Here is a 27368-nt window from a genome sequence, read left to right as displayed (position 1 = left end):
CATTCCATGGAAGTTAGAAGCTGACAATTTCACCGATACACCCTGTTGGATATAATTTATACTGTCGGTAGAACTTCTTATATAATATGATTGAAGTACGTTACAAGTTATGGGGCTGTTTAAATTACATTAGTATATGATTAAAGTAGTATTTCTGACAGTTTTATCATGAATATTGTTTGTAATGTTAATGGAACTTGGAAATGTTTATTCAATTAAAAAAAAGTTATGTACACTGAAGACTCGGTGATGTCGTGGACGTGGACACAAGATTACCATTACGTCACGTTGACTAAATCGTGAAGTTCCTAACAGAAGATAAACACCTGTCCGAAAATGATATGGCACCCATCTCTCATTCAATAATCCTAAAAGCTTGAATTATACAAGACTTACCAATATAAGTACTCAAATATATACAAATAGCAGGGGCACAGATAACCTAGAAAAATCAGAATATTGGTTCAAATATCTAATTTTCAATATTCGTATTCGAATTTGAGAGTTACCTCATTTTACTTATGTTTTGAAAACCTTGAAAGTTTGCTTTTGACTAATGACGGCAAAAACAATTATGATTTAAATCATCTAAAAATATATATATATTCAAATTTAAGAGACCAAGTTTATGAGAAGACAGTGAACAAAATAAATTGTTTGTGTGTTTTTTAATTATAAAGAAATAGCGTATGAGGTTATCAAAAATAAAAATAGCGTATGAAGGAAATAGTATTACCAGATAATTACGTACGTGTTAAGTGAAAGTCTCTAACATTTTTAGTCGAGAAAAAAAAAACGGAAGACTGACTGAGGAGAGGATGTATATACTATATATCTCTGAATATCAAGTGACGTAAGATGTTTTGAACTTTTTTTTTGTGCGTGTGTTCTTAAAAAAAAAAATTGTCCGCTGAGGCTCAGACACTACCAAAAAGACGACGACGACTGTACATGTTGAAGCTGATGTTGATGTTGTTAGATTAGGAATAGAACATCTTCCTCCATAACTCATCAAACTGCTTTCCGCTGTCTTCCCCGTCCTGCTTCACCTTCATGCATGCGAGTATGAACATTTATTACCACCATCAACCATGCAGAAACAGAAGGTACAGACCAAGCAACACTTACTTGAGCCACTCATTGGCAGAAGCTCAAATGGATGATCCAGCACGGACCCGGCTTCTTCTTCTCGCTGCAGCCTCTGCCACACAATCCTGGATAAAACCAGGACCCCAATCCACCTCTTCTCTCATCATTTCCAACACACAGTTCTTCATGTGCGGGATAAGCACTCGGAAGCAGAGGGTCCTCCTTTGCAAACAACGATGTTGTCCCACTCTGAGGTACAGAATACACAATATCTTCCTTGCTAGTCTCTAGGCTTAAAAGCTAGCTCGCTGGTCCTCCACCCACAAAACCAAGACTGTCTTGGCCAAACAGAGTCGTCCACATTCGCCACGTTTCATCCTTACATTGTTCTTGTTGCTCATCATTCATTCGTGATCTTGATAGGGGAGACTCAATAGGAGATGGCTTGCTGACTTCACAACAAGTCGCTTTCTTCATAGCAATGTTGCTTTTCCAGTCCTACGCCTGTTTCAAAGTCAGGTGTTAAGTCAAGTGATTCTGAAACAGGTCCCAGCAGAGACATCGGATCCGGGACATAACATGGATCTTCAAAAAGCTCTGTTCACCCACCAATAGCTGGACCTTGCCTCGCTAGCCCAGGTGCCATTTTCTGACCAATCTCGCCCATGTGTCCATCCATTATCACTCCACCCCTTTCCATTAAACATCTTGCCACCTCTTCCAACAAGATCCTTCAAGATCACCAGAATTAGACAGGCCTAATCCAGGAGAGACAGGCATGTCTAAACAGGCCTCTTGGAAATATGCCCGCAATGCGAGCACATAAACCGGCCTCCACCTGGATTTTGGTCTCGGTAAGGTGACGAGCGATTTCGACAATGCCTGGTAGCAGTTTTCTTTAGCTTCTCCAGCTCAATAGCTTCCAACCTCCTCCTCTCTCTAAGATGGGCCTTTTCCCGTACCCGCCAAGCAGACAGTTGAGACATCAAAACCTCGTACCGGAACAAGGTAATCAAAAGCACAAAAACACAAGCTAGCCTTGGTGAAATAATTTCGAAAAGAAAAGTCGGTTGGAAGAAGCTGAGACAGAGCCCAAAGTCCAATCAACGGGATGATTAACCAAGGCAGCATCGTCGCGACCCGACGGGATGACTTTTGAATAACACACAATATACACATTATCCTCTCAAACCAACCCCTAATATTCCTCCTTTTCGAACCGAAACAATGGAGAAACCCTAGTACCCAAGGAACGCGCTCACAACGGAAAGCCCTAACGCTAGTCCAGATTGCACACCATGGAAGTAACCAGTCCTAGCTCCAGAGAACTTTAGTTAAGATTACAATCCCATGCCCATGGAGAATAATGGAACACCTAAAATACCAACGACATTGGAGTTAAACCCGAAGAACCCGGCGTTCGCAAAATGGAAATCGATTCAATTTTATGAATTAGAAGGGCGAGCTCTTAAAAAAACTAGCTCTCGGGGCAATGCAAATCAATCGAGAGAGAGAAATGGGGGACTTACGGATTGGACAACCATCGAAGAAGAGCATCGACGAAGAGCGGCCTGGAGATTGGAAACAAAAAGGTAATGAAAATCGAGGCGGGGTTTCGGATTCGGACTTTATAGAGGATGAATCGGGGACCTGACTTCTCTTGACAGCGAAGACGGAAGGGAAATGAAGGAAAACGTTGCCAGGTAAAAGAGCAGCAACCACGAACCGGGTGGGCATTCATGTCGTTTGACAATAACCCAAACATTGATAAAATAAATAAATAAATAGTTGGTAATCCCAATTCCGTTTTCATATTTATGTAATTGAATACAACAATAAAAATTTAGCACAATTGAGAAGGAATTCGAGATACCTTTGACAATACATTATATACACGTACGTGGTAAAAAAAAAAGGTGACATGAATATCCACCCGAATACACTAAGCAAAGCAACAAGCACTACATATCATTTTATCATTTGCCTCTCTCTCTCTCTGCTTAATAAATAATTAAAAAAAAAAATTGAATCGAACCATCATCGGGCGGACCAAGAATAAACCGGACCTCTCATTCAATTAGAATCGTAAACCGGGAAATTTCCCTCACGGTTTACTGGGGAACCCGATAGACCGGTTGGTTAACCAAACGGCGAAGCTTTTGTCTGAGCGCATCGGCCCAAACGAGCCCTTCTCTCTGCTTGTTCTTGATCTCGACCATGACCAGCTCGTCCGTTAGCCGGTGAAGTTTGACCACGACGTTGACCACTCCGATGGGCCCTTCCAGCTTCATTGCCCTCTCCGTCTTCTTCACGATCCTCAGATTTAACTGCTTCGCCAAAGACTCCACCTTCCCCAGAATCTCCGGAGGTGCCTCGTCTGAGACGAACTGGTCGCAGTGGTCCGGCGTCACGAAATTGTTGAAGAGACCGGAGAGATTCGCAGAAGAAGAAGACGAAATCAGATCGAAAGCGTTGAGATTATTGGCGTGCTCTTCGAGATCGTGATCGTCGGTCTGAGTTCTGATGATATCGATGGGATCAATTCCTTCGTTGAACCAGGGATCCTGGAGAATCTGGTCGACGGAAATTCTGCGATCGGGGTCGGGGTAAAGGAGACGGCGAAGCAAACGGCGGAGATCGGGGGAGGTCCAGTCGGGGACTTTGTATCGGGCCTTGTGGATCTTGCGGTAGAGGCCCATGATGTTGGGGTCAGAGAAGGGCAGGTAACCAGCGTTGAGGAGGAACAAAACGACGCCGCACGACCATATGTCGGCCTTGGCTCCGTCGTAGCCGTTCTTCATGAGGAGCTCCGGCGCCACGTAGGCAGGCGTCCCGCAGAGGGTATGGAGCATTCCGTCGGACTGAATCTGCTCCTTCATGGCGCTTAGGCCGAAATCCGACACCTTGAGGTCGCGATTCTCGTCGAGGAGGAGATTCTCCGGCTTGAGATCGCGGTGGAAAACCCCTCTGGCGTGGCAGTACCTGACGGCGGAGATGAGCTGGCGGAAGTATTTGCGGCTGAGATTTTCGGTGAAGCGGTGGCTGGAGACCCTAGAGAAGAGCTCGCCACCCAAGGCGAGCTCCATGACGAAGTAGATCTTGGACTTGGTGGCGAGGACCTCGGAGAGGCGGACGATTTGAGGGTGACGGAGGCGGCGCATGACAGAGATCTCGCGCTTAACGTGAGCCGTCAACCCTTCCTTGAGTCGCTTCTTGTTGACGACCTTAATGGCCACGCCTTCTCCGGTGCGGACGTCCACCGCCTGGTACACCTTTGCGAAGGCTCCCATCCCCAGGAGCTTCCCTAGTTCGTATTTCCCGAACAACGCCGACTTGTTGTCCTCTCCGTTTACGTTCACTATCACCGACTCCGTGTCCGAGTCCTCCGCCATTTTTACTCATCCACGTAGCATACAAAACGACGATGAAGAAGAAGAAGAAGCAAACAATGCGCCTTCCTTGTTTATAAATAAGTTGCCTTCCTTCCCACGTAATCACTTTTTTTTACCCTAATTTCGTGAAAAGAATTTTATTCACAACCCAATAAACTAATTTAGACGGGTTCAAACTTCAAAGGATTTGTTTTTTCCCTAGTTTATTATTTATTTGTAAACTCCATGAATATATTTCACCCATAAAACAACGTGGAAGGACGTTTATATACTTATTGTTTTTTGGAAACATTCAAAACGGATAAAATTAAATAAACGACTTCAAACCATTTTTTTAGTATAATGTGTTTTGTCTTTTCCTCACTCATATGCCTGCATCAATTTCCCATCATACTATCTTACTTATTATTAGCTAATAAATGCTAAATCTGATGATTAGGGATCGCAAATTATATAATTATTAAAAAACAATCAATTCAAGATGAACTAATACGCTATTTGACCAGAGGTGCATGTTTGCATAATCCATGGATTTTAAACAATTCATCGGAATCATATTTCTTCCCGTTTTTTGTTAAATATTTCGAAGTTTGATGCGTGGATCCGAGTCGTTCTACCGTTGACTATAATTAGACAGCTATCAGTGCAATATTTTTTTTAAGGCCAAAACCCATTAGCATTGGTGGACTTTTGCTGTACATACATATATATATATATATATAAACTCTTACCCATTCGTGGTATTTCGTAACGGCATTTTCTATGTATTTTTTATTTCGAATTTATAGACAACTGATCTGTGATAAAAATGGTTGGCGTGAAACATGATTTATGTATATGACCCACCATATATTTCATATTCGTGTATTAAAATTAAAAACAAAGAGGTTATAAAGATGGGGATGGATGAGCCCATTGATTAACAGCATTGGACATCAAATATATTTCATCCGAAAAAGTTTGGCCCATAATCGCTACCATAAGATTGTCTTGACGTAGGAATCTGAACGCTCCTCTCGCGTCTCCCACTGCCACTGCCACGCTGTACCAGTCTCCGTACTCGTTCGTAATATATACATATTAACGACGAAAGGAAATGTAATTTTTTTATTTATCGATAAATAAAAAAATTACCAACAAACATAACACATTTAACAGTGTTTAGCGTAATCATTATGCGGAAACTAAAAAGTCAAATTAAGGGGCAAATTAAAACAGAGTTGGGTCCCACGAGAGCGAGAGTTTCAACCTGGTGGGCCCACGCTACCAAGATTCCTTCCTTCCCACACGCTCACTTCATCTATTTATACAGACACCAAAGCAAAAGAAAAAAAAAACCCAGAGACATATTTCGAGACCGAAGCTTCCAAAACTCCAACTGAAGAAGAAGAGAGAGCTTGTGGAAATGGGGAACTATAAGTTCAGATTCTCCGACATGATCCCTAACGCTTGGTTCTACAAACTCCGAGATATGTCTCCCAACTCGTTATCATCGCCATCGTCATCATCTCATCATAAACATCATGATTCCCACTTCCACACCCCAAATCATCATCACTTCTCTGGATCTTTTGCTCATCCTAGAAAATCTCACTACTTCACTCGAGACCTTCTTCACATCCCCCCCTCAAATTCTCTCGAACAGGGCCGTTCCACCACTTCCGACGGCGAAGTTCCCGCGTTACTACTCCCTCCCATCAAAACCAAGCCGGTCCAGGACGCGGAGGCTTCTCCAAACGCAAACGCCAACCGCAGGAAACCCAACGTAACAACTTCCTCGGGGGTGAGGCTAAGACCTAACTCGCGTCGGAGGGTGTTTACCGGAAAGGGAGTGAAAACCGTACGGCCTCCGGCCTCCGCAGGATTTTCCGACAGCTTCGTGGTGGTGAAAACGTCAATGGATCCGTACGGAGACTTCAAGGCGTCGATGATGGAGATGATCGTTGAGAACCGCATAAGGGCAAAGAAGGACCTCGAGGAGCTTCTCGCTTGTTATCTCTCCCTGAATTCGGATGAGTATCATGATATCATCATTAGGGTTTTTAAACAGATATGGCTGGAATTTATTTGTCCACGCTCAAACTAATTAAGTGCTAGCTGTTCTACTCTGAAAAATGCCAAAAACTATGGTTTTGTTGGTAGTTTGTTTGTATATATGTTTATCTACTTTTCATGAATTTGGCATCTTTTGTTTCTCAAAGTTCGTATATATATGTATATACGCATATACGTACATGTCTCTGTGCGTACATGCGTATAGTTTTGTGCATTCTTGCAATGGAAGAAAATATCACGTAAGCATGTACATGTATAGTCACTAGAAATAGACTGGCATGAATCACGCGCTTATGCAGTCCAATCAGAAACCAAAAAGATATAAATGGACCCATTTCAACTTCTATCATCAAATAAATCTCTTGCAGTTATCTTTACAAACAAACAAACAAGATATCGGAGTATATATATCTCTGCACAAATGACATGCAACATAAACCCTGGGTGATAACGTTATTGAATAAGTAGGGATGCATTTTCCCAAGGGGAAAGAAGAGTGTAACACGCAACACTACTCACATATAATGAGAACATTTTTTCATTATAATAACAAACAACAACAACAATAATAATAATAATAATAATTACGATAAGCTGCAATTTAGCAAGGGAACAGAAACCCAGTGGGACCCAATGAGGGACAAAACCTGCAAGGAGGATCAGTTTGTGTCTCGATGAAATTGAAGTGATAAAATCCAAAGAAAGTCAGTCTCGCTTTCTTTCACTGCACTGACAATTAGATTCTTGTGTAAATTCTACAATCCAACTCCAAGTTATGCAGCAGAGTACGCTATACTGACAATATATATATATAGAGAACAATCTTCATGAAATATGCAGGTATATACATATACTACGTAACTTATGGTTATATTCACTTTACAGTCAAATATATGTCAATCTTGACCGGCCCTAGGTTACAAACGTTCGGGAGGTACGTTTTGATTGTATATTATAATTTTAACAATGTTTCATTCATGTTATTAGGAATTTCCATAATTCCCAATTCATGTTTATAAGAATTTGTCGGCCAAATCACCAGGGCACTATCCATTTTAATCGTGCACCGTTCAAGCTAATCCGACACAATTATTTATATCAACTTTATTGTATTAAAAAATAAATTCGTTAGTGTATGTGTTATTTTGTTGAGGAGAAGAATCGACGATTGTGTAGTTTACGTGATGAATTGATACAAATTGTAATTAAATAAATATCTTCTACTTTCAACGTTACTAACTTATTTTACGCACTTGCACATGGGATGTCATATTATTTTGCTCATCTACAGCCTGATTAGGCTCGTTTTGTACAATTCAAGAACTTTACGGTATTAATACCAAATCACATTTCATAAAAAAAAAAAACTTATTTTACGCAAAAGTTGAGGTTTTTAAAAAGCTACGAAAAAGTAATTTTCCAATAGCGGCACGAAATTTTCAAACCCTAGAGTGCGAGCGAGCAGGATAATGCTTACAAATTCCTTTGATTTTGTGCCTCTTTAGTATTTATGTGGCTTATAAAAGTTGAATATACATATACATATATATATATATATTCTAAATAATTGGATGTGAACTAAAATTATCATGGCTATCTATGTTCTTAATAATTAAGAAATCTACATAGTTTATTTTTGTCGTATAAACGATTTGGTCTGTAATTATGTCAATAAATTTTATAAAAAACAAATAAAATAATACAATACTAAATTACCACTACTTAACTTGATTTGTGTTAAAGATTAATTTTAGTTTTTCGAAATTAAAATTTCGTAGTCTTTTTTGCATGTGCATGGTTGTGGGGATGTGTGAAACCAACACGACGTAAAGACATTTATGTTCTTTGTTATTCGATACGTTCAACTGCCGATATCATTATACAACATCATTTCTACAAATACAAATGATGCGAATATATATATATATATATATGTTCGATTATTGCTATATTAATGTATATGTTGTCTTAGTCAAACTCAACCAATACACTCATAAAAAGTAAACCAGACGAAACACAATATTGTACAATATATTTATGGTTTGATGATAAACACCCTTTCAGAAACCTCCTCAAACATATAACATATAAATACATATGACTATGGTTAAACCAGTTTTGTATTGGACAGGCTCTTTTGATTAATACATGTTCACATCTAACAAACATAAAATACATGTAAATATGCACAAACGCGAAAAAGCAAAATGCTTTTTTTCCATTAAATGCAAATAGAAACAGTAAAACAGTAAAAACATAAAAAGTAACATATCTTTCTAGGTCACCGACTTTGATGACTTTGGTAGAACCATTTACTGTTCTTTTCCTATTGATTTTCCATTGACAGGGTCCCCTTTTTGTTTTTTTACCACCACATGTGTGTGTGTATATATATATACATATACCAGCTCCATGTTTATCAAGTAAAATAGGACATAAATCCCAATGACTTAATACACACACACACACAAATTGATCTTATTATATGATGATGGGGGTGTCATTTGAAGGTACCGACAACTAATTAAGAGGGTTATGGAATAGACATATGATTTTAAACACACAGAGGACGTGTCGGTCATAGAAAATTAGAAATTAATCATGTATACAGACAATTTCAAACAATGTATAAAAGGGGAAAACAATAGGGTTGAGAGGGCAATTGGTTAATATCCGAATTATAACCAATAAAAACGTTATTAGACAAAAATCAATATTAACTAAATGCAAGACAATAACCCGTGAGGAGCCACAAAATTAATTATCACAAAATAAAAAGAATTTTGTTTTGCGTATATTTATTTTGTCTTTCATCTTCTAAGATATTAGATATAGCTTGCGACCCATGACAAAGCAACAATTTTGTGTCCAAACATACATACATATATATATATATATATATATATATATGATATGTATGCAAATATATATTGGTTAGACACTAGCAAGCACCCGTGTGAATCTCCTCACCTAATACAAATAGTGTGTTTTACAGGAGAAATGAGACATGGGCATTGAGCAATACTTCCGTTTAGTGATTATTCACAAACGTTTTAATCAAGCATCGGCGAATATGAAAAATCCGATTCGTTGGATTATGAAGCCTAAATGAAAGGCGCAACCTGTTGATAGATAATCTATTCAGTGAAATGTGTGTGGGAAATTAATGGAAAAAAAAAAAAGATAATTATGATATGATTGAGAAATTGATTAGCTTTACAAAATCTTTATCGGGATCCATTTGGTCTGTCTTTTACCCTCTGTTTAAGACAACGACTAGGAGAAGGTGGAAATTGTAACAAAGCATGCATTGTCATGACCATGAGGGTGTATCCATCACTACAACTACAAGCGTTAGGGCTTTGTCCTCTTTCCCACTTGGGAGGGACACGTTACTATATATTTACACTCAAGACAAACAAAAGAAGATAATATATATATGAAAGATAATGTAACACGTGACCAATGATGTGATGCTGCACCTCTCTTCTTAATTTTTGGGAAAATATCTAAATTATTTAATTAATTATCATTGATTCATCCATTTGAGTAAGTGAATCTTGAAGAGAGAATCCAATTTAGATAGTTAAACCGGTGAAATAGGGATACAAAGCGTGTGTCTCGTCCCGAGTTTGAATTTTAAATTGGGGAGGAGAGTATAATTCCAATCACATGTCTTGTTTTTTGCCCCGAGATTTAGAGGTGGACACGGGTCGGGTACCCGAACCCGACGAGTTATTCATTTCAAAACCCGAACTCGAACCTGAATCTCCGGATACCCGAACTATATTACCCTTGAGACAATTTTCGGGTACCCATAGATACCCGAACCCGACGGGTTTAAACAAATTTTAATTCAAAACTCTCAAATTTATATATTTCATACAAATAAATTATAAAATTAATGATAAATATTTATACTAAAAATAAATAGATTATAAAATGATAGTTTTTTGGCATAAATAAATATAAAAACAATTAAGTATTGATAGATATATTTGTAATTTTGTAATAATTTAAAAATATATTATTTATTTTTTTAATTATTCGGGTATCCGCGAGTAATTACCTGATCCGAAAATACAAATCCGAATCCGAACTCGAATTTCGGATTTTAAATATTTTAAAATCTGATCTCTACTCATTGTACTGCAGATATCCAACCTTCGGGTCGGGACGGATACCCGGAATTTGGGTATTTGGCCTTCATGATACCGGCTACCAAAACAAATCTCGAAGAGAGAATGGGCTTTTTAAGAGGGAAAAATCTTATGCAAAGATACAATAAAATGTGTCCTTCATATTGGGCCGACAAAGATAGTCCTCGCCAACATTTACGGCCCAATTACGTTGTAGAGACCAAAGATGGCTTGCCGGAGGAACGAAAGGGAAAATATCGGAGTTTACGACCGGTGAATCTCGCAGAAGCAGCGATGGTCGTCGAGGGACCGAGGACGCGTTTTCTTCCCGTACTGATGGTGATTTCCTTCACGTTTCCCGCTGTCTCCATCGCTTATCGGCCTGGAGATATTGTCCCGATGAGCAAGATGGGCCAGTATCACTCCGTTCGTACTCCGTTTCACTCTGATTCTCTGCCCTTTCTTGTTCCGATTTTTGTTTTTACCGGATCCATTGATTGTTTTCGTTCCTTTGCAGTCGAGGACGACATGGCATGACGTGATTGGAAAACACTGTCCCATCTTCGCCGTCAATCGCGAGGTACTATGTGCCGTAGATTGACGATTCGGAACTTGTTCGTAAATCTGATTGAATTTGGTTTTCTCTTCCTTGTCGATTGTTAGGTGTTGATCCCAATAGCGAAACCAGTTGGCTACACGGGAGCCGATCCTTACAAGATGTGAGTGGCTCTGCGTTTTTTTTTATGCTTCTGTATCTTTTTTCTTCTCGTTTCGGAAATCCAATTGAAATGGTTTGTAGGAGGAAGGGCGGTGTAGTGTTGCTCTATGCGTTTTTCCCTCCTATTCCATTGCTGCTTCACGGAGCTGAGCTACTAGATCTTGTCTAGCAATGTCTGACTTTGTTGTTGAGATAGTTTGGCGATTTGCGATAGTTGATGGTTTTAAGTGAAGTGCAGATCGTTCCAAGTTGGGAGAGAGAAGTTTTTCATTCCTTGGCTTTTTGTCATCAATCGCAAGAGTTCAGAGGTTCCGATGATTGATGTGCATCTGGTGTTTTAACTCAACTCTGATTTGAGATTGAATTCGATTATGCGCCAATAGTAGCATTACGTGGTTTTCTAATGTGAAGTTGATTTTTCAGCGTTATTCTGGAGGAGATTTGCTTGGCGTCACTGCTAAAGTCATCGATATGCCTCATAGCTGTACGTAACATCCTTCATTCATCTTATCGCACCTTCCCTTCGGTCTTATAAGCAAATGTGAGAATATGGGTTGCATATTCCACATTGTTAATCTGCTGGGTACTTTCACAGTGTTCTGTAGATGATAATGCCCGAAGAGTTGTCTTGCTTGCTCACCCAGCATTTGTGTTGTAGGCCTAGTTAAATTAGTCACCATCCAGAAAAGGCTTCCCATTATCATCTGTCCAAATATATCCGGACGAGAGAAGTTATTTCAGCCATGCATGAAAACATCTTCTGATATAAAATGACCTTGTTCACTGTCATGGGTTCTTCCATGTCATGTTCCCTTTCTTGCAGACGGGGATGTATCCCAGATTCCTCTATATTAATTTTCATGTACATGGGTCCTCAACTATGTTTCCATAATCACAATATGGAAATAAATGATCAACTTCATTTTACCCCTGAACAGATTTGGAGATACATCCGGAGATCCGCAAACTATTCTGGGATCCTCAGCACTGGCCAAAACATGTCCTTGTTAGATACACATGGTACAACAAATTTTGATCTTGAATCTTGAGGATCATTTTGTGTTCTCCTGGTCTTAAGAACTTTCTCCTCGTGGTCTCGTTCATGAACTTATGTATCAGTTCGAGCCCGTGAGCTCATTCCTAGTTACATAATTGATGGGATCAGCCTCTGAGTCAATTTATTGTACCTTGCAGGGAGGAGCAGTCAGAAATCGATATCTCTTCTGGATTTTACGTCCTCTTTGGATCAGGTAACTCATTCTTGATTAAATCAGACGTGAGGGTGGGGGCAATTGTGTTGTTGTCATTGCAGACTCTCCACTTTATAGATGCATAGCACTCAAATAACCTCCATATAACTATGTATGATATGAACAAAAGATACAGATAGACGGGAAAAGTTTGGGCTTACGGTTAATAATCTTGGATTTAGAGTCTAATATTGTATTAGATCTAGAGATCTATTTCTGTAAAGTGCAAGCAATCTATTGCAGTGAGCACCGTGCACCCATGACCATGAGCCTGAAAGCATCATACTTTCAAAATTAATGTAAAGGAACTATATCTTTGTTTCGTTTCTGTCTTTGAACAGCGCTGGCGATGTCTTTTATGCTATCCATCTACGTCTTACAGTCTTCGCGGGAGAAGCTGGCGAGGTATGTCTTTCCTGTGTTATGTGGCTCAGAGTTTCTTTCTTTGAGGACCACCAAAACTGATGTTTACTCTTTGGAAATCAGTTGGTAGGTTTGCATAGTGTGTGTTTGATTACCGGTTGGTTAGTAGCTCTCTTTAAAAAGATAATGTAAGGCAAGTTATGAGTTCGGAAGAGGGGGCGGTCGAATCGAACTCATGCAAATGGGTATGGTATTTTAATCGGAAATGCATTTGTGTTAGGTTTGTAAGAGAGACAGTGGTCGAAAGCAGCACGCCCTCTGTCGGAATTGCCAAAGTCGAATGAACCAACCTTCGCCAATTCGCAGAATTGCCCTTTTCCTTGCTGCTTTTCGAGGTACATATACATATGTTATTACTCCTATGTTATATGTACCGTAGAATTGGCCTGGGGAGATAGCTCGGGTTCCCTCAATTTCGGATTTCGGTCTATGTTTGGACTCGATTTTATATTCAGTTTTTGTTGCTAAATATATGTTTGATTTGTTCGAGTACGATAGATCATTATTGCGTTTGACCCTCGAGTTGATTTCTTATTGCGTTTCAAGAGAGTCCAAGGAAGCTATGGGACTCCAAACGGGCTCATTTTGTAGTCTCCAAATGTTCTGAAAAATTTCAATAGAGGTCGTTGCACACTCCATCCTAGTCCTTATTTCCGGACCCACTTTATAATCTTTTATATAAAAAAAAATTTCTAGAACAATCCAATATAATTTCTAAATTTTAAGAACCGTTTTATAAATGGATAACCAATTAAAAGACAGTCATTTAATTAGTAATAATTACGATGCTCATAGACAAGAGTGAGTGTTCATGATCATATCATAATCAAGGAAAGAAGGGCGAACCTATGAATAAGAGATTATAATGTTGAAAATTACAGGGTTGATTTATAGTTTGAAATGCTATTTGTGGGTAGTATTCTCTCGAATTATTGAGATTATAATGTTGAAAATTAATTTTTTATAATTGTTGTATGTTGTTGTGTGGACATTGTCGTTCTGTTATAGCGAATTTTTTGTTGACTATGGTTTCGTCACATTGATAGAGTTTTTGACGTTAAAGTCAATTCTCTCTTTTGATTTCGTTAATTACAGTATTGTTATATTAGATATTGTCGTTTTCAAAGGTTTATATAAATGGAGTTTTTATTGTATTATTGATTCGTGATAATGTAGAATCCCCAAAAGAACTATGATGTTTTAATTGCACATATATATATATATATACACACACAAACCAACTTAGATGTACATATCTAAAATTATTTGAGATATATATAAACCACCAATAACCACATAAAATATGAATCAAAAGCTAGACATATGTTATGAAATTAGTACTTTGGTAGCAATGCATCATTTGTCCACTGGCTCAAGATGAGCAATAAAAATGTGAATTTGGTCGGTTTCCGAAAAACTATCGGAGACTGAAACCATTTATCCTCGTACAGATATTATTTTTATTCATTGTAATTTGAATATTCACTTTCTCAAACTCTCTCTCTCTCTCTCAAGTTCCTCTAAATTCATAGGCTCCCGAGTTGAGAAGAATCTTCTCTTGATCTTATTAAATTTATCTCTCAGTCTCCTAAATCTTCTCAACTTCCTTAAGTTTAGGAACTGATTCTTCTTCTCTTGACCAAAAACTTCGAACTCTACATCTCACAGCTGATCCAATCTTTTTGTCCAGCTAAAATGTTTTTCATTCACCAACCTTTAATTGGAACTCTTAATTATCATCTAAACCGATTATCTTTAAAGGGCTATTATTATAAGTTTCTGGCTTTATGTTTTTAACTTTTAAAAGTATTCACTTAAGTGTCCAAGCTTATTGTTTATTAGTTAAATAAACCTTTGGTTAGCATATGTATGTATAGAGAGAGAGAGAGAGAGAGCTAAAATGCGTGAGAGCTCGTGTGTTGAAGTGTCCACTCATTGGTTTCGTTTGGTCGGGTCCCCACTACCGAGGTATTATTGTACCCTTCGGACTTTATTAATGCAAAACACCAATTAACAAATTAATCCTAACCCTCCGACTACACCCAAAGGCTTAATTACCCCTAAAACCTCTTGTTTCGTTTGGAGCCAATAGATATCGAAAAGATTACAGAAGATCGCCAAGATATAACGAAGATTAATTACATAATATTATAGATTTGATATTATAACTATATAGTAGTTATTATATTAATTAAATAAGATATTTTATTATCTTATTTTTACCTATAAATATTATAATGTTCTATTTTAAATAATGAAAAATCAAATAGTTCTCTATTCTTTCTCTCTATTATTGGACAGTATATATGTTCCACTCGCCTTTTTATATCCAGATATCGTATTGAATTAAGAGGTTAATTCGATTTCAGATTTGATTATTATTCAAAAGATCTCCATATTTTTTTTTCAATATTCAATTAACAACTGTATTAGACGAAATGGTTGGGGCCATATAGTACTACTTATCATGTGACACCCATTATGCCAACTAATTAAAGTACTAGTTTTCTTATTACCTTTCTCATTTGTTATTATTATCTTTCTTTCTCTATCATGTCAACCCATGACCCCAAAAAAAGATATTCACTGATAATATTATATATATATATATATACATACATACATATATATATATATATATGTTTATGTAGCCACACACTCAGATTAACCTTAATTCAATCTCAACCTCCTAGATTTCGGAAACAAAAAAAAAGACAGATAAAAATGCGGTCGGATAAGTTAAAATTGTTGGAAGATAATCAAACATTAAAGTCACGAGGCACTGCTTTTGTTGGCCCTATCTTTGGTGACAATTAAAAAAAAAAAGATGATAAAAAAAGCTCAATTCTAATTAATGTGAATGATAATATAAATTATACTATGAGATAAGTTAAACTTTTCCTACACTACAAGTGTTGCTTGTATCAGTGCGACATACATGAACAAAAAAAATACTAAAGCGCATTGATTGATTAGGGCGGCAACTGTATAGAACTCTGTTCCATCTTTTCTCAAAACCTATATATTTAATAACTTTATTTATATAGCCTATATAATATATAACGGATTATTCAAAAAAAAATTGTATTTTTTTTTCAATTACAAAAGCCCCCGAACTTATGAGACATAGTTTACTGATTCTCGTACTAAGATGCTTTAAGTGCTGATATGGCAAAAAGCGGCTTATGTCCTCATCAGCTGAAGTTCCCACCACATTGCCGATGAATATGGAAACCAACGTTTTGTCAGAATTCCATTTTAAAATAAGCACAACTAACTCATATAATATTCCCCTTTAAGTCGAAATTGGAGTTGCGTTTTAGTATTTGTCTATGCTTATAATTTACCAACATAAATTTTCATCAATTACGAACATATATGTTGCTTTCATCAATTTATTTTAGCTGCATCTCTTAGTGATGGGATTTATTTGTAAATTTAATTTGATGGTTTTCAATAACTTAACTTTATGAAAACTCATCAAGATTGGATATGGTTTTACATAATTCACACAACTCGAAATTAGTATATATATCAGATAAGAATTGTATCTGAATCCATGTTGCAGCGGAATAATTTTGAAAAATAAACTAAATAATTTCGTTGTTCGTTTTTCTCTCCTTTCACCCTTACTTTGATAGTTTTTCGATGGATGAAAAATGTGAAACATATGTCCACTAGCTATTTATAGGATAAACAGAGAGAGATAACAATAAACACCCATGAAATTCAACACTTTCATAAACTCATATCCATCAATGAAGTCAATGTCATATTGAATTCCAAAACCCAAAATTACATGAGTCATTAAAATGTTAATATTTCCAACATTATTATTATGGTCAGAGAATTTGACTATTATTTTATTAATAACTTTCTATAACATTATCGAAGTTATGCATTCGCAGATATTGAAATTATCTTTCTATTATCATATGCATGATTTGGTTATTTATTTTGAAAGTTATTAAATTCGAAAGTTTCGATATAAAATTAGAAAATTAAATATATTTGAAACATGGAAGATATAAAATAACAAATGGAAATCGAAATGGAGGCATTAACCAATTAATAATATGCACGGCATGGTTCACACTTCCAATGAAAAAGGATGAACATGTTAGCTAAGCTAACCCGACGTTAACATCAATGACCAGAATGTCATAGGAAAAGGCAACAACTCAAAACCCTATCCCACCCGAAGAGTCGTCAATTCCAACACACACACACACACATATATATATATATATATATAGAGTTTATGATAACAATAAAATTGGATCCAAAAGAAGAAGAAGAAAAAAAACAACAAGAGCAAACGTGTCACTGCGTGAGTGTGCATGTGTGTAAACAGTAATTGGTTAGAGCTGAGCATCTTCCGTACGCTTAAGCTTGCTTTGTTTCTGGTCCCGGATTCGTCTTAATTTTGGATTAAGCACGCGAACGTACGTAAGTTCCATAAAGCTATGTCTTTTATATGCATTTATACATATATACGCACACATATACAATAAAACTATTAAACTAATACTATAATATAGTAATAAAGAGAAAATTGAAACAACCACCTTCCATGGAACTCATCATTCTTGATGACTTTTGAGTTAAATAGGTTCGTTTCAGTTCTCACGATGACTACTGTAAATGAACTATTCTTGTATAATATATAATTAATGCAACATAACCAAAATATGGGGGTACTATATATGTTAAAATGGGAAAACGAATATGTGATTGGAGTAAAATAAAATTTGAGATATGATGGAGAATAATAATGGATACAATATTATTATGATAAATATTATGTATCTTATTTGTTTCCATTGTATATATATTTCCTTTTTACTCCGTTTCTTAATTTTCCTATAAATATGTATTTCATTTTCATTGTAATGTAAATAGAAGAAGAAGAGATGTAGCAATAAAAGTAATTTCGTTTCTTTTTATTTGTCTTATTTTATTTTCGCATTTTATTTTTCTACAATATATGCTTTATCCTCATTCATATAATACACATATTGGTTCATTTTGCAGCAGATATATACTGCTCTTTCAAAATATTGGATATATATATATATACACACACACTCGGATACAATATTTAATACGACAGACTCTCCAAAAACTAAGATGCCATAACTGCGTATGGAGCTCGCATTATTGAAATTGGTGGGGAATGAGAGAAAACAAGTAGAGAACCAAAAGGGGAAACAATTATTGAAGAAGAAATCTTTTAAACAAATAAAAAAAAAGGCTAAGAGAGAATGTGATTGGCTACAAAGTGAATGGAAATAAAATGAATGTTGGTGGCACTGCCGAATTAGAGAGAAGCCGTCGCTTTCTTAAGCTGAAACTCTTTTGTATGGGTGTCTAGGGAGCAAACCTCCACCCGCCCTCATGATTCTGTTCCTCTTTTTTCACATTATTGAAGCTATATTTATCCATCTTAAAAAAAACCAAAAGAATACCATTCATTTTGCAATTAAAAAGCCCCCCACTCCCCCCACATAAGATGATACCCATTATTAGTTTTTCCCTGTCGGAGTGTTATATATATATATATATATATATATATATGATGTATGTGTGTGTATGCGTATGTGTATGTGGGTGTGTGGGTTTTTTTGGTCATGATCAATAAGGGTTTTGTAAATGTACGTGCACCCACTTGCATTACCAACGGCAACTTACAAAATTTTAATACGAAGAAAATGCATATAATTTCTAGGTGACACACACTAGCTCGTATAGCTTATGATCACTTAAATATATATATGCATCTACGCTGTGATCCGCATATATAATAATACCATGCATGTCGGATAGTATCCATTAATAAGACGTTATGGTCTAAACTTGTGCCAAGAATAATTAGCTAGAACCAATCAAAGGCGAAATCTTGTGTTCTCTTTGGAAAGAGATGCAATTTGCTCCCCAAATTCATTTATTATCCTCCTTTAAATACATAAATAAATAAAAAAATATGGGAAATTAAATGGGGGCTAATTTCCGGATGTATTCAGTCTCCGTACTTAGAAACAGCTAAGAAAGAAGAATTATAATTGTAATTGTAAATTATAAGAGAAGGCTTCTGGTTGAATGCAAGGGCCATCCTCGGAACTTGTGTCTAAAACCTATCTTATTACTACTCTTCCATGTTATTTGCTATCCCCTTTCTTAAATATTTATCCGTTTAGTCTCTATACACATCGTGTGAAACATTATATTATACGCCCTTCTTTTATAAAACACTCTCCCTCTCTCTATCTCTCTCTCTCTCTCTCTCTCTATATATATATATATATATTATCATACTTGTATACATATAAAATAAAAGATTGTAACAAACGTTTAATACAATACTCATTTAGTTAATTATTAACCCATCTATATGACATGTCTCTCGCCAAACGGTTACCAATAAAGAAAATTAAAACATCTATCACGTTGATTCAGAAATCATTAGTATATGCTCACATCCATTATTTCGGTTTGACAAATTTATTTTACGGAATACATCATTTTCTAAAAGTTTATACATTTAATCGAGGGATATATATATATATATATGTGTGTGTGTGTGTGTGTGTACACACATGTATACAAGTACACAATAATAAAAAAATAGTACGCTTTTACCTCCACACACACAAATTATGGGATCCATTTGCTCTTTTGTTCGTCGTAGATAAATAAACAACTGCACAAATTAAAAACACAGGAATAGCGCAAAGCAATACATGCGTACATATGCATAGAATACATATATATATATATATCGGTTGTGTATATATACACATATGTATGCCAATGCATGAAGGAATGCCCTATATGAACGAACAGCTTGCACCTTTTTTAAAGTGAAAAATTCAAACAGTATTGGCACATTGTTAGTGTTATATGGAATATGAGACAGTTGGTGTTATTTTATATGCGATTTCCATAATTGACAAGGGTACGTTCTATAAGTAGCAAATAAAGAAAGACCTCAGGGATCCCATTCATATAATTTAATGTTTATTGTCTGAATTACGTCATCCTTTGCGTACTCCGTTGAATTCTTAATGTGTTTCTACAGCTCTAACGTTGGAAGTTCTTGTGAAAATCGATCGAGCTCAAACATATAGCCAACGTCGATATGTATGTATGTATGTATGTATGTATGTATGTATGTATGTATGTATGTATGTATGTATGTGTCTAAAAGGAACAGAGAGAGAGAGGGAGAGAGAGGGAGGGAGAGAGAGAGAGAGAGAGAGAGAGAGAGAAGGGGCAAGACTGACACAAAGGGTACATTTCCATCAAAGTAAAATAATAAGAGTCGAGCGTGCATAAATATGAGGCTGCGAAGCTGACATTCTCATTCTCATTCTCATTCTCTCTCTCTCTCTCGTTTTCGTCATCATCGTCAAGATTCTTGTCTTGTAATTAACAAGAGTTGGATATCAATTTGTATACATACATACATACATACATACATACATACAAATTAGACACGTATATATGAGCAAGTGTACATCATCAACGACGAATACCAGTGGGTCTGATGATGGTACTATGAATCGAGAACGTGATGTCGACGTAACATTGAAGAAAGGCGAAGAAGGGAGCCGCGGTGGCTCCTCCAAGCTCATCGCCGCCTTCCGCCGTTGGATTCCGGCCACCAGCCTCCTCCGCAATATCCCATTCAACCAGGCCTGTCCCTTTTTTTTCTCTTTTAATTTGCTGTATTCAGACGGCAATTAAATTTTGTAAAAAAAAAAATCGCCTTTTAAGGGAATTCTAAATATTTTGCACATAGTTTAGCTATATGGCCAATTCGATTGGTCTTTTATCATAACGTCCATGGCTTTTTGGGGATAGTAACATACTCTGTTCCATTGGCTGATAGATAGATATAGATTTAATATAACTTTAGCATATAGCATAGGATCAGACATGTTAATTACATTTTGTATGTTTTTAATTATTCTTTTTTCCACTTGCATATGAGAGACGTAATTTCATTTTTAAGTTTTTTTTTTCAAATACATAGGATTTTCCGAATGTAATATGCATATGGAAATCCGACATCTGCGATAACCCATAGAGAATATTTTTTTTTTCTTTTCTTCAAAGTACTTCTACATACTCATAATAAAAAAAAAACCCTAGAGCTATCGTCATGAATTTCATAGCAAACTATTTTTTTTTTAAAGTCATTGATTATTGGGGTTGGAATTACAAGGGACTTGTAGGACCAACCAGTTACAAACAGTGTTTGTTAGGTATCCGACTTTGACGAAATTTTAGTAACTTGTCAAAATTGACGTATCAGTACGTACAAAGATCTAGCGATTTCATGTTTGGTTCGGTCACACGATTAATAATTGTTTAATCCGAATAAGAATATTTGATGTAATAAAGCTCATATACACGTCAAAAGATTTTTTTTTCCTAACTTAGAATCCTTAAAATCAAGAAAAATATTAATGTTTCGGAATAAAAGAGCTATTTAAAAAGAATGTACCAGGAATTGGGAGCTTTTTGAAATTCAAAGGTAGAAGCTTCTTTTTCTTTATGAATTTGTAAAAAAAAAAAAAAAAAAAAAAAAAAAAAAAAAAATTTTAAAAAAAAAAAAAAAAAAAAAAAAAACAAGAAAGTGCAGAGCTCCTGACGCAAAAGATAACAAATCCTAGTATGTCCTCTGGCTTTCTGCCCATTTGCGGATTTGATAATTCAGTTCCTAAAGTTGTAACATTCTCACTTTTGGCCACGTGAACATTTGTCTGACCAAAAAAAAAAAACTTTTTCATTTTCCGATGGAAAGATAAGAGAATGAAAGAGTCTCTTCATTTCTTCCATGCATGCAGGTTGGAGAAGAAGTGGCGTCGCTGGGGAAGATCGCGTGCCCGATCGTCATGACCTCACTCCTTATCTTCTCTCGCTCGGTGATCTCGATGTGGTTCCTGAGTCACCTCGGGAAGCTCGAACTCGCCGGCGGAGCACTGGCCATGGGCTTCGGCAATATCACCGGCGTCGCCGTCCTGAAGGGCCTCTCCGTCGGCATGGATCCAATCTGTGGCCAAGCTTTCGGCGCCAAGCGATGGTCCGTTCTCAGCCAGACCTTTCAGAAGATGCTCTGCCTCTTGCTCTTCGTCTCTCTCCCCATCGCCGTCTCATGGCTCAACATCGAACCCATTTTTCTTCTCTTGGGTCAAGACCCTGACATCACTCGCGTCGCCAAAGTCTACATGGTCTTCTTCGTCCCTGAGCTTCTGGCTCAGGCCATGCTTCACCCTCTCCGCACGTTCCTCAGAACGCAAGGGCTGACGTCTCCTCTCACCATCTCCGCCATTGTTTCCATCTTGCTTCATCCTTTGTTCAACTACGTCTTCGTCGTGTACCTGCGTTTGGGCGTTCAGGGCGTCGCGGTCGCTATGGCTTTTAACACTATAAACCTTAACGTGGGTCTCCTCGTTTACATGTGTGTCTCGGACTCTCCCACGCGTTGCGGTCCCTCTCCCGCGGCTGGTGGCCGCTGCTTTCACTGGCAGCGCCGAGCGCCATCTCCGTGTGCTTGGAGTATTGGTGGTACGAGATCATGCTTTTCTTGTGTGGACTCCTCGGGAACCCAGAAGCGAGCGTCTCAGCCATGGGGATACTCATACAGACCACGGGCTTGCTCTACGTCGTCCCCTTCGCCATCAGCAGCGCCATCGCCACCCGCATCGGGCATGCTTTGGGAGCGAGAGAGCCCACGCGTGCCCAATGCACCACCCTGATAGGGTTAATCCTGGCGGTGGCTTACGGAATATCGGCGGCGGTTTTCATGACGGTGCTGCGGTCAGTGTGGGGGAAGATGTTTACTGACGAGCCGCAGATTCTAGAGCTAATATCGTCGGCGCTGCCAATTCTAGGGCTATGCGAGGTGGGGAACTCGCCTCAGACAGCGGCGTGTGGGGTGCTGACGGGAACGGCGCGTCCAAAGGAAGGAGCGAGGGTTAACCTATGCGCGTTCTACGTGGTGGGTCTTCCCATTGCGGTGGTGACGACTTTCGTGTTGAACGTCGGGTTTAGAGGGCTTTGGTACGGGCTGTTTGGGGCGCAGGTGACATGTTTGGCGATGCTGCTTTGTACGGTTGTTCGTACGGACTGGAAACATCAGGTGAAGAGGGCGGAGGAGCTGACGTCAGTCGCCGGCGAAAGAGACGCCTCTTCTTCTTCTTCTTCTTCTTCTTCGTCGGCGGAGGGTCAAGAGGATGATGATGATGATTTAGAGATCGGTTTACTAGATAACACTCGATGACCTACTCACTAACTTCCCTTTCTGATTTTTTTTTTTTTTTGAGGTTATAGGAGTCTTTAACTGAATTTTTCATGACATAGGATTTCTTGGCAGATAATTAAATTGCCGTTTTGGAAAGCCACGCCACATGAGATTCTTGACGGTTGTTTTTTCAGCCTTTTTTGGAAAATGAAATGGGTTGGGCCGACATGTAAGGGCCGTTAGCCCATAACTCTAACGCACAACCGCCATCTAACCATCGACCTCTAGAATCGTGAGTTCCACATTAGGGTGCGGAACGTTTATCTCAATTTATTTGTTTATTTCTTTGAGGAGGAACTAAATGCGATTTTTAATAAATGAAATCCAACGACTAACCAACACATCTTCATCTATATATAATAAGCTCAAACCACTCTCACCATCATCACCAACAATTTCAAACAAGAAAAAAAAAAAAAGAAGAGAAAACATGGCTTTGGCAGCGAGGAGGTGGATGGCATGCATGGTCATGGTTGCTTTGGCAGCAGCTGCTTTCACAGACGCAGCCATTACATGTGGCACGGTGCAGAGCAAGTTGGCACCCTGCATCATGTACGTCACCGGCGGCGGTGGAACCGTGCCGCCGCCCTGCTGTGCTGGAATCAAAGACTTGTACGGAATGGCTGGGACCACACCGGACCGTCGACAGGCTTGTCTATGCCTGCAGTCGGCGGCTAAGGGAATAACAGGCATCAAGCCTGACTTAGCCGCCTCACTCCCCCGCGCTTGCGGCGTCTCCCTCCCTTACCCCATCAGCGGCTCCATTAACTGCAACAGGTTCTCTCTTTTTTTTTCCTTGCACATTTCTTCTCCATTCGATTGTTATTCATTCTCCATTGATCCATATCCTTCATTGTTTCTGTTTCAAAAAATGTTGCAGCATCAACTGAAGTCAGAATTTGCACGAGGCATGTACGGATGAATAAAAGACGGATATGGTCTTATTATATATATATATATATACATACACTCACTCGATGTGCCGTTGTAATTGTCTTGTATTAACTTAATAGTATATGTACTCCGACCACGTTAAATGGCCGAGGCCGCATGTACCATCTATATCTATATGAATACTGATCTTATATAAACGCACGTGATGTTATATTCGGTCGCAAAAACCGTGCTTACGACACGAGAGGGCCAAAGCATAAAACGGACCTCTTTCCAAACGGCGTTTTCAATAAATAGTGGCTTCTATTTGAATACGATTTTCATCTTGACAGAATTTTTATGAATAAGACAATACAGTGAGACATTCGCCCACACCTAACGAGCTTTTCTTTCCTGTATTTATTAGGTGAGAAAAAAAACTATCTATTCCTAAAAATAATTAGAAGATTTTAATCGGATTTAGCGTTCGACTGGTTGTACCGCAGCGGTTGCGATTGTGGGTGGACGTTTCAGAACGTTTGATAGCGATTATTAGGGGTGGCCATTTCGGGGTTCGGTTATTTCGGGTTCGGTTATTTCGGTTATAAAAAAATCATACCCAAACGGTTATATAGATTTAATCGGTTCGGTTTCGGTTCGGTTCGGTTCGGTTTTGCATAATAAAATTATAACCAAACGGTTATATTTTCCGGTTTATTCGGTTCGGTTTTAGATCGGTTCGGTTCGGTTATGATATATTTTTTAAAAAAATTTATTAATCCTACATAAATGTCAAAATATCTATTTAAATAAATGCACAAAATGATTAATCATGTAAAAATAAAATTATAAAAAATCTAAAAACTTCAATAATTAGGATAAAAGTTAAAAACATTATATTTTATGGTTTATTGGGTGAAATATATAAGGTTAAAAGTGAAGTATAAAAAATAATACTAATAATAATGAGGATAAAAATTAAAATATTTAAAAAACTCAATAACCGTTCGGTTAACCGCAGTTATTCGGTTATTAACCGAACCGAACCGAACCCGAACGGTTATTCAACTTCCTCAACCGTTCGGTTATTAAGCAAATAACTCTTATTCGGTTCGGTTCGGTTCGGTTATTCGGTTAATAACCGAAATGGCCACCCCTAGCGATTATGAACGGTTAGTACTGGTTGGTTGATAAGTTGTTGTGGACAGTGATTACAGGTGGGCGCAGTTAGAAGTGAATGGTTCGTTGCGATTACGTTTGCATTTTGATATAAATTATCAAAAAGAATATTATTTTAAAATAATTTTTTATAAAAGTTTTAATTAACATTTTAGTATCATTTTGATAAAAATTATTTACTAAATTTATAATAATTAAATAATAAATTTTAAATATAAATATTATCAATTTAATTTATTTGTAAAAAAATAATTTTATTATAAAAATTATTAAAAATAATCATTATTAAATCTAAAAATTATACTATTGTATTTTTATTAAAATATAATACTAGAAAATAATATTAAATCATAACACTAAACAAAATCATCACCAATATATATATTGATGTTTTATATAATTTTTAATAAGGATATTTTAGTTTTTTTTTGTCAAAACGCCAGAAACCGCTACCAAAACGCAAATTAAAAGTTGCGATTAAAAAATACAAGTTTGATTGCGGTTCAACCGGTCAATTTTTCAATCGTCCACAACCACCGAAAATTGCACCCGCTCCGTTTGCGGATAGTAGCGGTGCAACCAGTCGTCCCCTTAGTAATAACACAAGATTCAATCAACCAAATCAAAAGTAAACAATAATCAACATCCCTCTTAATCTTGTTTTTTCACATATCTCCAAATGCACTGTTTCTTCAATCTTTTCAATCTTCTCCCTATTAGTGTACTAAACATTCTGTTAGAGTTAGTTATAGGGATTATCAAATCTAGAGTTATATTTAAGAGAAATGTAATATAGAGATTGATGCAACGGAAAAAAATTACCATCTTTGGTTTTCTTTCTTTCTCTTTTTCATCCTCTCACCATCTAACAATTCATGTATATAAATGTGTACGTGTGAATATATATGTATATATATATATAAAAATATTTATATGTATAAACACTTGTATATATATATGTGTTAATGTTATATTATATCATAAGTTTATTTTGGAGTAGTTGAATGATTGTTAGTTTAAACTCTAGAATTAACCGTGTTTATGTCGGAGTGATGAAATAATTGAAGAATAAGTGACCAATTGGAAAGTGAGTTCAATGATCAATTTCACAGTTTTGGGTTCGATTTAGAGGTAGAGACAGGGTTAGGATCGGAATAAAAAATATGTTTAAAATTTTTCGTTGAAATATTCCAACGGATAACGGATTCCAAGGGATTGTCCTTCACATGTCTCTCAATCCACCGTTTCTTTCAACGTTTTGGAGGTGTTCCACATTTCTTTTGAAGACGTCTTTTCATCGAGTTACGATTAGATATCTTCACTTTATACCGTGTCTTGATAAATGGCGACAATTACCATCATGGGCGGACCCAACATTGGCACCCACTTTTAAATAAAAAAAGAATTATTTTCTTTATAAATTATATAAAATTTTAATTAAAATCGTTCAATGTCTCCATAATAAAATTAATTTTATTTCTCTAATTATAGTTTATACCCCAATTAAAAATTATTCTCCGTCCGCCACTGATTACCATCATTTTAGTCCGAAGGTCTACGAGTCCTTTCGAGTCCACCGTCACAGAGTTCCGCTCTTCGTCATCTGAGGGTGTATACTATGGGAAGACATGAGAGCGACCCACGGATGCGCATATACTAAGTATCTTTCCTTCGTTTTTGTTTTGTCAACTCCAGAGGAAATGTCCGTAATGTGGCCCCCAAGTTTACACCATATGATTTGCAATTAGCAACCTTTTTGTGTTTCCTGCCTCTGCCACGTCTATGGGTTAGTCGCATTCCAATTCCATAACCATTTTTATGCAGAGTTTAATCATTGTTATTATTAGTAGTGATAGTAATTTTTTTGTGGGTATTTTGTGATATACCTTTTTGTAGAGACAGTGATAACAAGGAATAGTGGGGGGGGGGGGGGGGGCACAG

At 37.2% G+C, this 27368-nt stretch overlaps 5 protein-coding genes and 1 pseudogene across 5 annotated transcripts; 4 read left to right on the top strand and 2 right to left on the bottom strand.

Annotated features, from left to right (window-relative positions):
• Positions 1 to 804: 804 nt before the first annotated feature.
• Positions 805 to 2809, bottom strand: LOC104824516 (annotated as a pseudogene).
• A 143-nt stretch (positions 2810 to 2952) lies between these two features.
• On the bottom strand, positions 2953 to 4686 carry LOC104823358 (CBL-interacting serine/threonine-protein kinase 22). Its single transcript, XM_010554901.1, has one exon. It carries the CDS (start codon positions 4479 to 4481, stop codon positions 3201 to 3203), a length of 1281 nt encoding a protein of 426 aa, XP_010553203.1. The 5' UTR covers positions 4482 to 4686; the 3' UTR covers positions 2953 to 3200.
• A 966-nt stretch (positions 4687 to 5652) lies between these two features.
• On the top strand, positions 5653 to 6763 carry LOC104823357 (transcription repressor OFP1-like). Its single transcript, XM_010554900.1, has one exon. The coding sequence runs from the start codon at positions 5887 to 5889 to the stop codon at positions 6565 to 6567; it is 681 nt and encodes a 226-aa protein (XP_010553202.1). The 5' UTR covers positions 5653 to 5886; the 3' UTR covers positions 6568 to 6763.
• Positions 6764 to 10903: 4140 nt separating this feature from the next.
• LOC104823356 lies at positions 10904 to 13600 on the top strand. Its single transcript, XM_010554899.2, has 9 exons — positions 10904 to 11101; positions 11193 to 11255; positions 11339 to 11394; positions 11632 to 11725; positions 11817 to 11877; positions 12332 to 12413; positions 12588 to 12643; positions 12985 to 13048; positions 13287 to 13600. Exons 1-9 carry the CDS (start codon positions 10970 to 10972, stop codon positions 13348 to 13350), a joined length of 672 nt encoding a protein of 223 aa, XP_010553201.1. The 5' UTR covers positions 10904 to 10969; the 3' UTR covers positions 13351 to 13600.
• Positions 13601 to 21833: 8233 nt separating this feature from the next.
• Positions 21834 to 23480, top strand: LOC104823355 (protein DETOXIFICATION 53). The gene is given in 2 exon segments (XM_010554898.1): positions 21834 to 22546; positions 22549 to 23480. Coding segments are annotated over 2 exon segments (1440 nt in total). The 5' UTR covers positions 21834 to 21912; the 3' UTR covers positions 23355 to 23480.
• Positions 23481 to 23768: 288 nt separating this feature from the next.
• On the top strand, positions 23769 to 24531 carry LOC104823354 (non-specific lipid-transfer protein 4-like). Its single transcript, XM_010554897.2, has 2 exons — positions 23769 to 24152; positions 24256 to 24531. The coding sequence occupies exons 1-2, from the start codon at positions 23806 to 23808 to the stop codon at positions 24263 to 24265; spliced, it is 357 nt and encodes a 118-aa protein (XP_010553199.1). The 5' UTR covers positions 23769 to 23805; the 3' UTR covers positions 24266 to 24531.
• The last annotated feature ends 2837 nt before the right edge of the window (positions 24532 to 27368 follow it).

This window comes from Tarenaya hassleriana, unplaced genomic scaffold (assembly GCF_000463585.1).
Source record: "Tarenaya hassleriana unplaced genomic scaffold, ASM46358v1 Cleome4, whole genome shotgun sequence".
In the NCBI taxonomy this organism is placed as follows: Eukaryota; Viridiplantae; Streptophyta; class Magnoliopsida; order Brassicales; family Cleomaceae; genus Tarenaya; species Tarenaya hassleriana.
Note: the sequence above shows the minus strand (reverse complement) of the source record. Positions and strands in the feature narration are given on the sequence as shown.

What these genes read in the sequence shown, in the direction of transcription:
- LOC104823358 (XM_010554901.1), bottom strand. Translation starts at nt 4,481, where the DNA reads ATGGCGGAGGACTCGGACACGGAGTCGGTGATAGTGAACGTAAACGGA.
- LOC104823357 (XM_010554900.1), top strand. Translation starts at nt 5,887, where the DNA reads ATGGGGAACTATAAGTTCAGATTCTCCGACATGATCCCTAACGCTTGG.
- LOC104823356 (XM_010554899.2), top strand. Translation starts at nt 10,970, where the DNA reads ATGGTCGTCGAGGGACCGAGGACGCGTTTTCTTCCCGTACTGATGGTG. An exon ending in TCTTCGCCGTCAATCGCGAG is followed by an intron (nt 11,256 to 11,338) that starts GTACTATGTGCC and finishes GTCGATTGTTAG; the next exon opens with GTGTTGATCCCAATAGCGAA. An exon ending in TTACGTCCTCTTTGGATCAG is followed by an intron (nt 12,644 to 12,984) that starts GTAACTCATTCT and finishes GTCTTTGAACAG; the next exon opens with CGCTGGCGATGTCTTTTATG.
- LOC104823354 (XM_010554897.2), top strand. Translation starts at nt 23,806, where the DNA reads ATGGCTTTGGCAGCGAGGAGGTGGATGGCATGCATGGTCATGGTTGCT.